The sequence below is a fragment of the Scomber japonicus genome, chromosome 24 (genome assembly GCF_027409825.1).
Source record: "Scomber japonicus isolate fScoJap1 chromosome 24, fScoJap1.pri, whole genome shotgun sequence".
Lineage (NCBI taxonomy): Eukaryota > Metazoa > Chordata > Actinopteri > Scombriformes > Scombridae > Scomber > Scomber japonicus.
This window is the reverse complement of record NC_070601.1, coordinates 15,529,424-15,545,751: the sequence shown is the minus strand read 5'-3', so window position 1 is coordinate 15,545,751 and position 16,328 is coordinate 15,529,424. Positions and strand designations below refer to the sequence as shown.

The 16,328-nt window shown below is 41.3% G+C and overlaps 1 protein-coding gene across 2 annotated transcripts in view; it reads right to left on the bottom strand.

Moving 5' to 3' along the window:
* hecw2b (HECT, C2 and WW domain containing E3 ubiquitin protein ligase 2b) overlaps positions 1-16,328 on the bottom strand; it is a 29,673-nt gene extending 13,345 nt beyond the window's left edge. Inside the window, exons 1-14 of one of the 2 annotated variants that reach the window (XM_053314412.1) lie at positions 15,838-16,328; positions 10,953-11,060; positions 10,655-10,749; positions 9,904-9,979; positions 9,646-9,815; positions 6,245-6,387; positions 5,524-5,624; positions 4,072-4,985; positions 3,185-3,329; positions 2,526-2,684; positions 1,560-1,661; positions 817-967; positions 548-651; positions 307-431 (exon numbers count right to left, since the gene is read on the bottom strand). In XM_053314412.1, coding sequence (XP_053170387.1) covers positions 307-431; positions 548-651; positions 817-967; positions 1,560-1,661; positions 2,526-2,684; positions 3,185-3,329; positions 4,072-4,985; positions 5,524-5,624; positions 6,245-6,387; positions 9,646-9,815; positions 9,904-9,979; positions 10,655-10,749; positions 10,953-11,060; positions 15,838-16,231 — 2,787 coding nt within the window. In that variant the 5' untranslated portion in view covers positions 16,232-16,328. The remainder of the gene's footprint in view (positions 1-306; positions 432-547; positions 652-816; positions 968-1,559; positions 1,662-2,525; positions 2,685-3,184; positions 3,330-4,071; positions 4,986-5,523; positions 5,625-6,244; positions 6,388-9,645; positions 9,816-9,903; positions 9,980-10,654; positions 10,750-10,952; positions 11,061-15,837) is intronic. The other variant, XM_053314413.1, reaches the window with a different exon arrangement.

Genomic DNA, 16,328 nt, shown 5'->3' with positions numbered 1-16,328 from the left:
GAATCGTATATTTAAATTTGCATTGCTAATATTTTCTTTGGATCCGTCCCATCGTATGAAACCTGAGTGCAATATGAGTTAAATCTTACACATTGCTGAGTTGTCTTTTTATCAACTCATATATTAGATGTAATGATCCCCATCCTAATAGTTTTTGTACAGTCCCTAAATAAGTGTGTGGTCAGTAGATGTTGAAGAGTTTCCTAGATTAAATAGATTGCGATCTATAATAAAAAAGTAGAGGAAAACAAGGATGGATGGGTTAAAAGAGAGAAGAGAGGGAGAGAGAAGAAAAAGTGTCCATACAGGGTTGGAATGTAGCACAGTGAAGAAGTCTGGGCTGGTGAGGAACCTGGCGCTGGGAGACTGAAGCAGGAGGCTGAGGCGAGACCTGGAGCCGGACTGAGCCACGTTGTTGTCTCTACGCAGCTCTACAACACACACACACACAATGTCAGAAAAGGTGTGTGTGTGAGGTAATGTTTAAAGTTCAATGACGTGCTTTACAGACTACATAGACCAAAATGCACTGGGGTGAGAGGAGTACCTGGGATGGATGGGTGCATGTCAGTCTCATCTGTCGGCAGCTCATTGGCTGGCTGCTCCTCTGGTCTGCTGTCACTAGTTATCGTCCGACGTATGCTCTGATACCTGGAGAGGTGTGTATGTGTGTCTTGGTTACCATGGTGACAGAAGGTGGCACTAATAATGGAACATTTTAATTTAGGCGGCCTGTATCAGTGTGTGTGTGTGTGTGTGTGTGTGTGTGTGTGTGTGTGTGTGTGTGTGTGTGTGTGCGTGTGTGTGTGTTCTGACCTGCGGTTCAGCTGCTCCATCTGCTGTATGGAGTTGGATCTCTGGAGGGTCTGCGGGGCGGGGGGAGCGGTGGGCCGTTGCCAGGTTGTGGTTCTGTTCACGTGGTCCACGTAAAAGATCCGACCGTGGCTGTCGATTCGAGCCTCCCAATCTGACACACACACACACACACACACACACACACACACACACACACACACACACACACACACACACACACACACACACACACACACACACACACACACACACACACACACACACACACACACACACACACACAAGGAAGACAAGGCTGAGGTTTGGGATCTGGGAACAAACAAGTGTGAACACTGAAAAGAAGAATGAAAGCCACAAAGTTTGGTTATAATATCAGCTTCAGCCGTCAGCTTTCTGTTTCAACGTTACAGTGTTTTTTTTACAAGTCTTCTTGTTACTATACTTCCACCACAGCTCAACAGGGAAACACTAAGAGGGAATCTGATGCTGTAAATGTGTCAGATATCACTTTATATGACTAACTCACACTGCTGAAGCTCAATCTGATCATCTACAGTACTTTAAATGCATTTGGGCTCCTGACTGTTGTTTTAAGACACACTTGAAAAATGGTGAACCTGTCCTTTAAAGTAGAGCATCATCCTGATGCAGACAAAGCTTTTAAGTCTTTTAATAGAATGTGCAATATTGGACACACACACACACACACACACACACACACACACACACACACACACACTCACTAGGAGGTAGCGGCTCATCCACTCTCTGGTAACGACTGATGTCATGGCGGACAGATGGCAGGGAGCGAACAGACTGGTGGCCATTGACCTGAGCTGTGGCACCTGCAGACACACACATACACACACACATGCACACACACATGCACACACACATGCACACACACATACACACACACATACACACACACACACATACACACACACACACATGCACATAGAATTTAACATTACAGCAGTTTCTCAACTGTCTGCAAAACTACAAAATCTGCCAGATGTGCCGACTGCAAGCTCAGCTCCTACAGCTGGTTCATCTCCCTCTCAGATGTAACAGCACTGTTACAGCATCTGTTATTATCTGATGCTGCTGGATCAGTTTAACAAATAACTCTTCTGTGTGTAATCCATCAGCTTTTTTGGCAGCTTAAGAAAACTTGAAAGCTCTGAATTACACTAGTCTTTTATTAATAATGCCTGATCTGAGCGATTGAGCATCCTGTGTGACCTGGAGAGAAGCTGCTCAGAGGGATGGTCTGTTTACATCAGATGTGTTATAGTGTGCAATAAGTGAGTGGAATGAGTGGTGGAATCAGTACATTTGAATAATAATAATTTTAAAAAAGCAGATATTTTGGTTTGATAGATGCTTAAAGGAAAAAAAATAAAGTCAAAAAGAGATAAGAAAGCAAAGCCACATATAAAAAGCCAGTGTTACAAAGAACATTAACTTATCTCAGCCTAGTTAACCTCTCACCAGCTTAGTTACTATTCCACTTAATGTACATATGCTTCACACTCTGAGTACAGAGCTTGTGTTAGAGAACACAGCATGAGGTTAAGAAGCTGAAGCTGAATGACTTGATTCTCTCAGTCACAACCATTAAGGAGACCTGGAGTGAACCTGTGTGATGTGATGTGATGTGATGTGATACTTATATTATATAATAAATAAACAGCCCTGCATCTCACCTGCCTCCCTCTCCACCACGATCCCGCTCGCACTCTCTCTGGACCCGCACACCTCGTGGTTCTGGACCGTGCCTCCTCCAGAGGCCTGCATGGATCGCCTCCTCCTCCACACCTCCCCCTCCTGCTCCTCAGGACCATCCCCCCCGCTGGCTGTCGCACCTGCAATTAAAAAGGAGTTTGAGTTACTTGATAAACTTACTATGGATCAGCCATAGAGTACAATTACACATCACATGCATGCACATATTCAGCACCTGTAGCGTAATAAAAGCACGCTCATGTACAGGCCTATTACCGTATATGATATTTTGAATGATTTCAGTCTTTTAAAAACAAATTAAAGGGATATTGTCTATGTGTGTGATATTATCAGATTTTTTTTATATTAAAAGGAGATTTTTCTGTGGAAGTTCTGACATAAATGTGTGCACAAACACTGGACAGATGTGGCACAGGAGACATTTATAGGATGTGGTTTTGAGTATAATCCACACTGTTTTATTATAGCTTTATTGTATTCTGAATATGAATAGACACTGTAGCTGCTAGTCTGGCTTTTTGGTTTGGTCACCTGTTGCATATTTCCAGGTTTCTGAGATGATGAGTGATGTTAAAGACAGACTTTATGTATATACATATATTTCAGATTTACTACCTACCAGCTTCAGACGTCCCTCCTCCTTGATCTGCTATGTTGCTGCTGGTCGGAGCATCCGCTGTCACCGGGCCGTTTGCCTCACTGCTCGATGACTCTGCTCCTTCCTCCTCCGCCTTTGGTGCCACTTCTTTTCTCGTCTCCACCTCCTGAAGAGAGGAGAGGAGAGGAGAGGAGAGGAGGGTTAACAGAGTGGAAACTTGTTTTGTGAATCATTTGACCATTTGTGAGTTGCTCAGACTTCTGGACATTTGGATTCAGACTTAAGGTCAATTCATACTTTCTGTGTCCACATGGCTGTTAGTTTATATTAGTGGCGAGACAATGAAATATGATCCAGCAGACCAGGTGGACTAACAGATTATTACATTTAAAGGCTGATCAGAGAAACACTGCAGTGGTTTGTAATATTCACAGATTAGATTTCACAACTCTGGACAGTTATCACATACTTGTTACTAGTGCACACACGTGGGACACGTCTATGTCTGCAGACACCAGACTGTGGTATGTATGGAACCACATGCACGTCAACAGCTGACTGCAGACTGTGGAATGTAGAAACCATAAATTGGCCTTTACACTTATCTTTAAGTGGGAGTAAGATGCTTTTTTTACTCCTCAGTTGTTTCTTTACAGCATGCTTAAAGCTACAGTATGTACACACTGTTTTATGCAAGTTTTTATTCTACTTTTTGTATGAGAAGAGGTGTATTCCCTCCTTAAGTTTTGGAGCAATCGTCACTCTTTTAACCATTCAGAGGAGTCAGAAGTCAGGAATAGGAGCTCATGTAATTCTTCAAAGTTTGATAGATAGTCCTAGTTATCTGATGGCACACTCTGACAAAGATTTTCAGAGATGTCTAGATTCAGTTCTACACTACTACTCACCTGAATGGGTGACAGTGGGCCACTACTAAGTGAGGGACCACAGGATACTTCCTGGTTTGCACCCATCCAGCTGCTCTGTGGCTGGCAGGTACATTCCCCCACAGACTCCCCCGGACCTGCTGCTGCAGCTGCCTCGGCCCCCAATGCCTGACCTGAGCTGGAAGCTGTGGAGGCTTCTCCACTGACGTGTGCAGCCTCAGCAGACGCTCCGGCAGCCTCTACGCTCACTGCCGCTGAGTCAGCAGAAGTTGATGTTCCTGTCTGTGTTTGGATTCCTGCTGTACTCTCTGAAGCTCCAGCTCCCCCTCCAGCTTCACCAGGCTCAGCTCCAGCAGGGGAACCGGCCTCTACTGTGGCTCCAGCTCCAGTGGCCCTGTGTGGCTCCCCATTAGAACCCTGGTTCCCTTGCTGAGACTCAGATGTGGCCGATCCTCTCGATGAGTCTGAGGTCTGATGAGTCTTCGCCTCCTGTGATTGGTCCCTGTGCTGTCCTGCCGTCTCCTCATCTTCATCTGAGTCTATGTGCAGCATGGCGTTGAGCCGAGTGTCTGTTGGAAAGCTGGAGCGCAGTTTTGGCGAAGGCCCCACCAGAGGTCTGTCCCCGGGGCTCCTGGGAGCCTCGATGGCATCCAGGTAGTCATTGAGTGAGACCTGCCGGTGTGTGTGGCCGCCCACAGCCGGAGGAGCCAGATACTCTTCTCCAGCTTGCCCAGGCTCCCGCCACACGCTGTCATCGCCGTAGTAACAAGCCCCGTTGACTAACAGGGAGCCCTCGTCAGAGCCTGTGGGTGAGGGGCCGCATGTGACACGTGAGGATGAGGAGGGGTGAGGGAGGTCTTCATCATCAGAGGGACTGCCAGGGTCACCGTTCAAAGCGCCTCCCAAAATGGTTCCACCTGTATCTGGAGATGCTTCTGAGGAGAGGAGAAGGATAAAGAAAGATTGTGATTGGACAAAAGAGCAGGAGCTTTCAAAATAAACCTCCTGTTATTATTAATATTATAAAACACCAGACACACATGACTTTTCTGTTTGTGACTACTTTTTTATTAAATCACAATTTCAGGGTTAATATCTCACACTACACTATCTTTTTATCCTCCTGTTTTTATCTGTCTTATTCTATTTTAGCTCCATGTGTTGCTTTTATATCCCTTATATTGCCTTGTAACTGAAATGTGCTATTCAGATACATTTGCCTTGACTTGTCTAAACAAGCTTCACCTCTAAAGCTCTCTAATGAACATGTTGTTTGTCAGTTTATCAGTGATAAGCAGCAGTTTGTTAAAGGTCCTGCTTTGTGTCAATGACTGAGCCTGCTCTTAACCAACCTTAGGGAAGATCTTTTTAACTATGAAACTATTTTTAAGGACCAAAAAACGAATCAATTAATAGAAAAAATAATCAAAAGATGAATAGATAAATAATTACTTGTAGTCCTAAAGTACACACCTTCATGTCCGGTGGAGGTGATGTCCACTCTGAACAGCAGCTGTCCACTCACATGATCCGTAGGGAGGCGACGACATAGGCTGTAGCTGATTGGCTGATCGCTGTAGAAACACATATACAAGTTTGTATATAAATGCATTGACATAATGCATTTCCTAGTCCCTTACTCAAACCTTAACCATCAAAACTATATGCCTAAACCCAACCCTTACACTAACCTGCACCTTATAACCAAGATACATTTTTAAACACACATACACTCATATTCAGGTATACACACTGTACCCTCACACTTACATACACAGTGTTTCAGTGTTAAATATATGAGGGTTTACCAGAATAGTACATCCATGTGTAATTAGTATGTGATTCAGTGCTCCACCTCCTACCTCCATAAACTATCAAGCAGTGGGAAACACTGTACACATGCACTATACATCATGGTTCACTTGAGTACACAATGTCCTCCAATGTAGATCAATATCAAATCAATGCCTGAACAATAAGCTGATTGGGAACTATTGATCGGTATCGACTGAACTATGTTGAGTTACTGTGGTTAAGTGCTGAAGGTCAGAGGTCTTCCTCAGATTCTCCCTTTCTGTGTGACACCAAGCAGGAGCTGCTTTAAAGAAATACACACATTGATCTACACACTGTCAGTACAAACAGTTTACAGTGATGTAGATGTGTGTGTGTGTGTGTCTGTGTGTGTACTCACTCAGCTGTTGGCCCCTCCAGAAGTCTCTGCACGGGGATGATCAGCTGACCCAGAAAGCGCTTGATGATTGGTCGGCTCTTGGCGAACTTATCTTTCACCTCGATCTCCAGCATGTCACTCATCAGAGCCACAAACGTGTATTTCTGTAGGAGGAGCGACAGGAAGAGTGGAGATTATTTTTTTGGAGATTTATTTTGAATTAAATGCCGTATTATATCATATATCCATCCATCCATCTCATTGTAGTCACTATGATATCTCAGTGGCGCCTTGAGGGAATTTCCTGTTGGATTAAAGGATTAACTAATAGTGGTCAAAGGTTAAGGACATTGTGACCTTTTGGCCATAACTCAAGAATTCATATGCTAATTATGACAAAGTTTCAATAACAGGATAAATGATGACATTTTATATCCAAAAGGTCAACTTCACTGTTACATGATAACATTGTGTAAAACACTTCTGGCCATTATTCAACAGCAGAACTGAGGAACAGAAGGGCACATTGTGACCATATTTTAAATTTGGTTGGACACAGATTTGGTGACACTAATCATTGAAAATTCCTTCAACATCTTCACTTCAGTCTGGACAGACAGTAAACTGGAACTTCACTGGTTGGCAGAAGCATACAACCTTTTTTATTGTAATCGAATTGATGTGTTATTTAGTCTTTTAACCCTTACATACTGTTCACAGTCAGATTTGACCCATTTTTACATTTGAGAGTTGTAAAAAAGAGTTATAAAAATAGACACTTCATAATGTGATCCACAGTATACAAACATGGAAATAAAATGCATCCTTTTTACATTTTTGTGCAACTGATACACAATTTTATATATGCACATGTACAAAATACAGAAACACCATTAAACATGTTGTTGTATTCATCATACTATAAAATGTTCTCCTGGTCCATAAAATAGTGTATTTTTTTCATAAATAAATAAATATACTCTGACAGCTTCATTAAGTATTAATTAGTCTCCACACAATAAATTCCCCATCAGTCAATAATAAATGTTTAATTATGAGTGAGAATATGAACAATATGTAAGATTGTATTTTAGTTTTTATGTTGAATGTCTCAAGCTTCTTTGTGTTTTCTTTGTCTCAACATCTTAGAACCATGTTAGAAATTAGTGTTTTCATTTTTACATGTTATCTATTGGATTCTTTTCTCTCCATCTCATCATTCATACATAAAAATCAATCAATAGTGCTGTGTATCCATGTTTTTACAAATTGGTCACACTGGTGTCATAACCAACAGTTTAATTAAGCTAATACTGAATGTAACTGTAGTACAAGTATCTGCTACTGTGGCTCCATCAGCAGAGAGCACACATCCTTTTATTTAACAAATTAAAAGTCACACAGGGTGCTGCTGCCTGGCACTCACACATCATCTCACATTCAGATTCCAGACAACTTTATTGATCCCAGTGGGCAAGTCATTTGCAGCTTCCCACTCCAACAAACAGTTGGTTAAAATGTCAGGAAATGTTAAAAAGTGAGACAAGTCAAAACAATAAATAAGAACAATAGATCCACCAATCAAAAACATCAGGTCATACAAAACCTTAAAAAAAAGCAATCATTTATAAAGAATAGTGTCTCTGCAGTCTGATAGCAGAGGGAATAAAGGACTTAGAATAGTGATTAGTTCTCGTCACTGTAACGTTGGCCCGAAGGCATCAGGGAGAACTCCATCATCAGAACATGATCCGGTTGGCTCATAATCTTCATCGCCTTCTCAGCCACCTGTTTCACCCAAGCCCCCCTGCTCAACCCTGCAACACTATGCTACTGAGGCTGTTATAGACAACCCATTAAATCAGCAGATAAAAGAGAAGGTTAGAAGGCTTTCAATAAAAAGATTGATAAAAGGTTACATAAAGTAGATCGCAGACATCAGACGAGTTAAGCTTCAGCAGTAAATTAATCCTTTGTTAATCCTGCTTGACTATCGCATCTGTGTTGATATCAAACTTCAACGGAGAATCAGACACAGCACTCAACAAAAGCATGTAAGGCATTATCTGATAGAGTATTACCTGACTCTACTCATATATCTAACTTAAAGCTCTTCAGTCTTTTTCTTCTGCTCCAATGCTCCTTCACTCTCTCTGTGCAGCTCTCTATCTGTCCAGCTACTACTGAGTCAAACAGGAGCTTCATTAGTTAACTCACTCCAGCTGTGCTAATCATCTCATCTGGTGCTACACCTGCTGAGTCAGCTCTGCCCTGCCTCTGTCTCCTACAGCTGACTGCCCAAACTACACCCACCTCCATAATAACTATGACATTGTTTCCAAACGAATCATCAAACCTTTAAGATAAGATACATTTATTGATCCCACAGTGGGGAAAATTAATTGCTACGGCAGCTCAAAAATAGTGATATAGAAAAAAAACAAACAAAAACAAACGTATACAACAATAAAATTAAAATTAATTTAGTGAATTAAACAAATATGTTACACAGCTAGTTCATTATTTCTGAATCACTTACCTACCTGAATCTGTCTTGTTGGTCTAGAGGAACATTTACCCAGCTATATAATAAATATTTAATAATGTCAGAAAAATCTATGTCATGGAAAACTGGACTGATGTTTCTTTTATTTATTATGGAGAAATTCACAGAGTAAATGCTCTCTTTTCCAGGAACGCCCTGATAACATTCACACAGTTACACACTTTCACACCTGGACTGTACCACCACAGTCTGATCTGCTGGCCACTGAAACAGGTAGGGCCTTGCTCAAGAGCAGCTCAGTGAAGTAGGGGCAGGTGCTACTTCTTCACTTTTCCCCACCCAGATTCATCCTGCTGGTCTGTGGGATTGAACTGGTGACCCTCTGGTCACAAGCTTGCTTCCCCTAAACCCCTAAACATATCTTTAATAAAGTAAAAAACGTCCACAAAACACTGTTAAGTGTTATAATATTAATTATAATAACATGACTACCTGACAGTTAGTGCTACAGGTTAGATTGTAAAGTGGATCAAAAGGGGAAAATAACCACTTCATAAGACAAGATATCCAATCAGAATGTCTCTTAGTATTTGGAGACATCAGGTGTAAAGTGTTTCAAAAGTCTTAAAAGATAGATTCTGGGTTTAGTACAGTATCACTATTATCAAACACTTTAAAATTCAAGCTACAGTCTTGGGGAAATGGGTTATTCATCATGAACTAGATGCAATAATACACTCCCAGGAGTTCTGTTATAAGACAATAATGAACTTAGAAAAACAACACTGCTCACCTCTTATTTTCATATAGTAGGACACCACTTTATTCATTAACACCTATTTCACATTTTTTGGACGCCATGGTGTGTGTGTGTGTGTGTGTGTGTGTCTGTGTGTGTGTGTGTGTCTGTGCTGACCTCGCCGTGCCACACAGGGTTGGTGGTGTTGGAGATGATGGAGGATCGTCTTTCCTGGCCGTGGTGGGTGAATTTGGGGAGGCCGCTCCTTTTTCCAGGCTGGATGGACATCTTCAGGTAGGGGTCCGGGTTAAAGAACATGCCCTTCTTCAGGCCTGAGGCCTGGATGCCTGGAACAGAAAATACACATTGATGAGTGTGTGTGTGTGTGTGTGTGTGTGTTATTGGACGTAAACTGTACTTGATTATTCCTCTCACCTGATAGAGTGAAGCTGACTAGTTTCCGACAGTGCTCAGTGCCTGATTGGTCCTCCACTTGGCCTTCACTGCCCACCTGATAAAAAAACAACCAATGGGAAAGCAGTATGAGTGCATTGCTTACCATCCACCTTTTTACAGTGAACTTCATTCTCACTGACAAATTAGTGGAGGAATAATTGCTGACTGAAGCAAAAGTCTCTCAGCTAAGTTCCTGCTGCTGAGAATCCAGCCGCATCTACTACTTCCTTGCCCTGAATCCAAAATATGCCATCCTATAAATTCCGGGGGCTAATAGGATAAGTGACCCAGCTGCATGTGATGCCATAAACTGAAGTCAGAGCTGTGAGTGAAAAAGAGATTTTGAGCTTTGCTTTTAAAACCACCTGTGCTGAACCCTGACATGTTGCATTTACATAGTCACTGTGAAAGAAGGAGGAGGATGTGCATCTGATAATCTGATCACTGGCCTCTGGAAGACAGTCAGGTGGCAGGATTATAGTTGTGACCATTGAATATCAGGAAAAAACAGGGTCCATGTTTATCAGGTATTATAGAGTAGGAAATCAGTATTAAAAGGGCAGAAATACTATGAGTGGTGCATTTTTGCTCCCACTTTTATTTAACATTATACATATTTACAGGTCTGTATTTTCAATCTAGGGCTTTACTGTAATATGAGTTCAGCCTCACACACACAGACACACAGACACAGACACACAGACACACAGACACACACACACAAACGTACCAGTACTCCAGGGTTCTTGACGGTGATACAAGGTGTCGTTGCTCTTAATGCTCCACTTACACCGTGATAGTATTTAAAGCAGATCTTAGTCTCCGCTGTAGAGAGAGATCATATACATTCTCATTTTCATGCAAAGTGTATGAGGCTTAATAAAAGTAAAACATCTTGCCTTCTGTATGTGTTAATACACAGAGGTCAAGCTGTTAGTCTAATTAATATAAACTTTATTATAGTTCAAGAAAAACAAAACATTAATATCACATTTTTTCTAGCACAGAGACCCATGGAGTCCACTCACGCTCCATGAAGTTGGGTTCTGTCTCCAGTCTCCACACGATCTGTCCTCTCTGGGTGCCGTTCACGCCACGGTTCTTAGAGTCCCACACGTTAGCCACACACGTCTCATCTGTCAGATATACACAAATACACTTTTTTACAATGTCTAACGCACACTTGGCTTTGTTTACACACTATTTTGTGAACTAGGCAACAATAGCAAAGAGACAAAAGCAGTGTGTGTGGGACCAGAATGACAAGCTAGATTTGGTCCCACATTTGGTGCCAAAACTGGAATGTTCTGCCCTACCAACTAAATTAAAAATAAACAAACAGTGACTTTTTTGCACATTAACAGTTTGAGTTTTTGAACAAATTCATCAAAACAAGTTATTTTTTAACTTTTGAACAACGCCAGGACAGATGCTCTGGTTAGCTTAGTTTTTATGCTAAGCTAATCGATTGCTGGCTGTAGCTTCACACTGAACAGACTGAAACTGATATAGAATGGTATCAACTCTCAGTGAATTTCCTAAAAATGTCAATTTATTGCTTTAAAAAGGTGACTGAATGTAAAATAGGTGAAAACAAGCTTAAAATAACATAAAATATGCAACAAAACTGTTAGCTGATAGCTCGTTAGCTGAAGAACTTGTCAGCTAATTTGACATTTTTCTACAGTTGAGCTCAATAATGTTAAAGTAATGTGTTTCTTCTCATTTGCAGTAACTAAAGACGCTGATTTTAGCTGTGTGATTGGTGTAATTTAATATTTTCAAGTTAAATTAAAAGTTCTGTGGCACAAATTCCATTTGTATGTGTTTACTGGCATGTTAGCATGTTCACCCTAATGCTAATTAATCCCATCAATCACCAGCAGGCTGCCAATTGCTTTGGTTTTAAATGTAGCTCATCAGTCAAATGGTCTGTTAGCTTGTGCAGTAGAGATGAGGCAATTAATCGATCCACAAACAGATAATTGACTATATGATAATCGATTAATCATTTGAGGTGTTTTGCTGGTTCCAGCTTCTCAAATGTAAAAAAAAGGCAGTTAAATCTAATATCTGCTGGTTAAACAGAGTCGGTGTCTGTAACTGTAATTGTTCACTATTCTGACATTTTCCTGACAAAAGGACAAATCCATTAATTGAGAAAATAAAGGACAGAAAACACAACGGTGAAGATAATTGGTAGTTGCGGACATACTGTGCAGCTTCTTGCATTGTTTTTGGTTATTTGTGATATCTAATCTGTGATTCAGTGGCATAAATGCAGATTTATACTGCAGAGATTCACATCATGAGCTACCTTTGAATGATGAATTACCATGAAATCACTCAATAATGAAGCTGCACTTTAATAATTGATTTGTTTCAGCCAGGCCACCTTACAAATCCACACCAGTCATCTTCTTGGGCCTTCCTATCATTTGTAATCTTTCCATGGACATCACTGATGCATTCAAGTGTTTGCTTGTTTGGATCTATTTTGCAGATTTTACAGAGAGGTGTGAGAGAGTGCTGTGAAGGCGATTGCTGATTCCTGAGGGAAACTCTAGCCTCAGGTCATAAAGCACATCACTGTCTGGACCCGGTGAGCCATCAAACATTTATATTCACCCCTGTGTAAAAGATGACAAATGGCCCATGTCCTAATGGATCAATGGTGACATCTGTCAGCCACACACACACACACACACACACACACACACACACACACACACACGCACACACACACACACACACACAGTACATCCCTTGCCCTCTGTCACACCAGGTCACTATCAATAAACCCTGAGCTTTTGTCACTGACAGCATATAAGTATTCCTCACACATACACACTTGTCTGACCTGATAACCCCGAAGTCTCCCAAGCCTTATAAACTACAGTCTGAGAGGTGTGACACACATATGCACACACGCACACACACATGCACAGGTCAGACAGCAGAGTGAGTTTATAGAGCTCAGGAGGCTACATGGGAGTATGGCTGATAGCCAGGCTGGAAACGGTGCTCCACCCTGGGGAGTAAAGCCTGAGAAATCCCCCCTACCTGTGTGAATACTACTGAAGAGCTGCACAGTGGCTGGAGGGAGGAAGAGCTCACCTTTCACCTACTTTCTCTCTATCTCACTGTCTCAGATAAAGCATTGTCTACAGGCTCTCTCTCTCTCTCTCTCTCTCTCTCTCTCTCTCACACACTTCTTTGAATTAACTTAATTTCTTATACTTACTGTATTGCATATATTTATTATATATTTTTATTTTATCCAGATACATTTTTAAAAAACAGCTTAATTAATATTCACCCCACATGCATCTACCATGTGTAGTGTTTCCTGCTGTTTCACTGCGTTTTATGGACTGAGAGAAATTTATTAGGAGGGTTTAGAAAAGGAGGGGGGGTGGGGGGGTATTGTAATCTTTATTTCTTTGTATCAGGGCTTTATTTCAAGTAGCTAAGAGGATCTATGTCTTTTTTCTTTTTTTTAAACACAACAATTGTGGATCTTGTCAGTGATTGGACGTTATCTCTAGCAAAGAGGACAGAGAGCAGAACTACAGTAAATTGAAATATGTCATAAAAACTAAGCCTATAATGCAACTTTGGCTCCACAGAGACTTTAGTACTATGACGGAGGAGGAATATTAGACAGAGCTGGTGCCGTTGGCCAGAATACTGAGGATACTCTGTGGTAATATCTGTTCATTTAGTAGCTTGTGATTTAATGGAGAGATAGAGAGCAGCTGGAATATAGTGCACAGTAAAGAGGAAGCATGCTTTTATGTTTTGCCATAAATTTGGAAAATTGCTAATTTCTTAAATCCTTTTTTTTTAATATTGGGGGAAGTTCTTACAACTGTCCCCACACTAGTAATTTGTGTACAGTCCCTAACATTAAATAGTCTTCTTGTAATGAGACAGCTTACAATACACTTACACTACTGTAAAATTAAAACATCAAAAAGCAATGCATTTGTGGTGTTCCCTATAAAAGAACAGCTATAGTGCAGAAGGTGTATTTTTAATTTTTGGAATTTTGAATATATAAGTTTTTTTATTTTTGCAGTTTGCACTTCACAAACTTGCTGTCATTCACAAGTACATCAAGCGAGGATGGAGAGAAGATGATTGGAATGATGTGAGTGAGAGTCAGAGAGCGTGAAACATAGTGCTCTTAAATTCTACTGATGCTGAGTCAGCATCAATTTTCATCAGGGAAACCTACTGTCTTTCACACACGCACACACACACACACACACACACACACACACACACACACACACACACACACACACACACACACACACACACACACACACACACACAATCCATTAGCCGGTTACTGTAACAGCAGTGAGGCTGATGTAATGCTCTAACCTTGAAGGGATGAATTACATGTCGCAACCTCCTCAATAACATCATCATATCACTATCCTACAGCTACTTTTATTTTACTTTCATTACCAGACTAATATGAGACAGACAGACAGAGGAAGAGGCAACATGGGAGTGAGAGACAGAGACAAGCAGGAGACAGGAAGACGGATAAGGATGATGATGATGATGATGAGTAAGCAAGAATAGAAGAGTACAGTAATGGACGTTTGTTTGATAATGTGATGATGTGCTGTGATTTGAGGTTTTAAAGATGACACAGAAGAATGAAAGGTATGAAGAGGTGGATTTTGGTTTGAGCCACCCTGACACAATGTTATTCCAAGACTTTAGACCTGCACTGAATTTTTTTTAAATGTGTTCCATGTCTGCTTTCATCTTTTAAAAGTTGCCCTTCACTCAAAAATGTGTTGTTTTTTTCTTGTTCCTTGGATCAAAGTGTGATGTTTGAGCTTCACTGTGCAGAATGATGTATGAGCAGAGTTTATTTTTACTTTCATCTGCTGAAGGAGGAAAGTTTCTCTGAGCTCACTGAAAATGTGATTTTTAACAGGCGGGTCTATAAGCTGGATCTGTGACATCACAACTAGTTTGGAAGCCAATCACGGTCCAGTATTCAATTTACACAAGTGTGGTGTAAAAAACTTGAATCCTGCAGTGCACAAATACTGAGAATGGACAATATGTGCATATTTATAGATTATGGAATTTTTAATGAGGGAGAAGCAGTAGATGCCAATTTTAAGGATTTTAAAATGATACTCTTATAATATGCAATAAAGCATACATTTAACCTCTGTGTTCCTTGTCCATGTATATTTTTCTACTGTTAGCATCCAAACAGGTTTATGGTTAAATGAAATAACAACATTTTTGTCTGGAACATGTAGTGTTAACCTTAGTCTTTTAGTAGGATATCATGTAATGTAGACATTAAGTGAATAATTTATACCAATTTCCAGGTTTGTTTTAAATGAGTCAGCTGTCAGTCGTGACTTCTGCTGGTAAAATGAACATCTGTCTGCTAGAAATGACAAGTCTGCTTTTGTCTACATCTGGGACCCATTGTTCCAAAAATAACTGCGAATTTTGAGTAGTAAAGAGTAGTAAACGTGTGTAACAGAGCAGGATGTCCACTCTGACCAGGTTAGTGCTGCTTCTCATGCTGAAAAATGCTCGTCAGTAATTGAATTAATTAATTAAGTAACTATGTCTTATTTCATCTTCTCAAATGTGAGGATTTGTTAATTTTTTCAGTTTTATATAGTGTCTTTAGATTTTGAAGAGTTCATCTTAATGTGGGAATTTGTGAGGAGTGTTTCACTATTTACTAACTATTCTACACTCACAGTTAAGGATAAATTGCAAATGAAAACAGGTATTAAAATGGTTAAATGGTCAAATTTCCATTTCTTCTTATTAAAATAGAAAATAGAGAGCTAGAATGATTAAAGTCTCCCTCGTGAAGCAGACTGTTCCATCTTGTGAAGTGAGTTTGCTCACCGATGTGGTACAGGCCGATCCAGTCGGTGGCGTCCACTTCCTCTTTGATGTCCCAGGAGATGACCAGGTGGCTGTGTCCTAGAGTCAGCTGGTACGTGGACGCTGTGAGTGACGAGCGGCTGTCTGACGTCACCAGATCTGTGTCGCTATTGGCCCTCTGGAGCCCCATTGCTGCTGCCGCTTCCGGCTGGACTCCCGATGAAGAAGACGAGGCAGAGGGCGACCCACCAACCTCACCCTGCACCGACAGGCTGCGCAGGTTATCTGGCCCGATGGTGTACGGCCGGGCGTGAGGGGTGCGCCGTCGTACCGCCAGCAGGTGCTCTCGGGCGCTGCTGTTGCCTGACGACGAGGTCGACGGTGAGGAAGAGGAGGCGGTGGCAGCTGTCGCCATGGTCACCACCGATGGGGTAGCGTTGAAGGGAGGGGGAGAGAAGCGAGGGGGGGAGGAGGAGAGCTGGTGGTGGTGATTGTGGTGCTGCTGGTGGTGG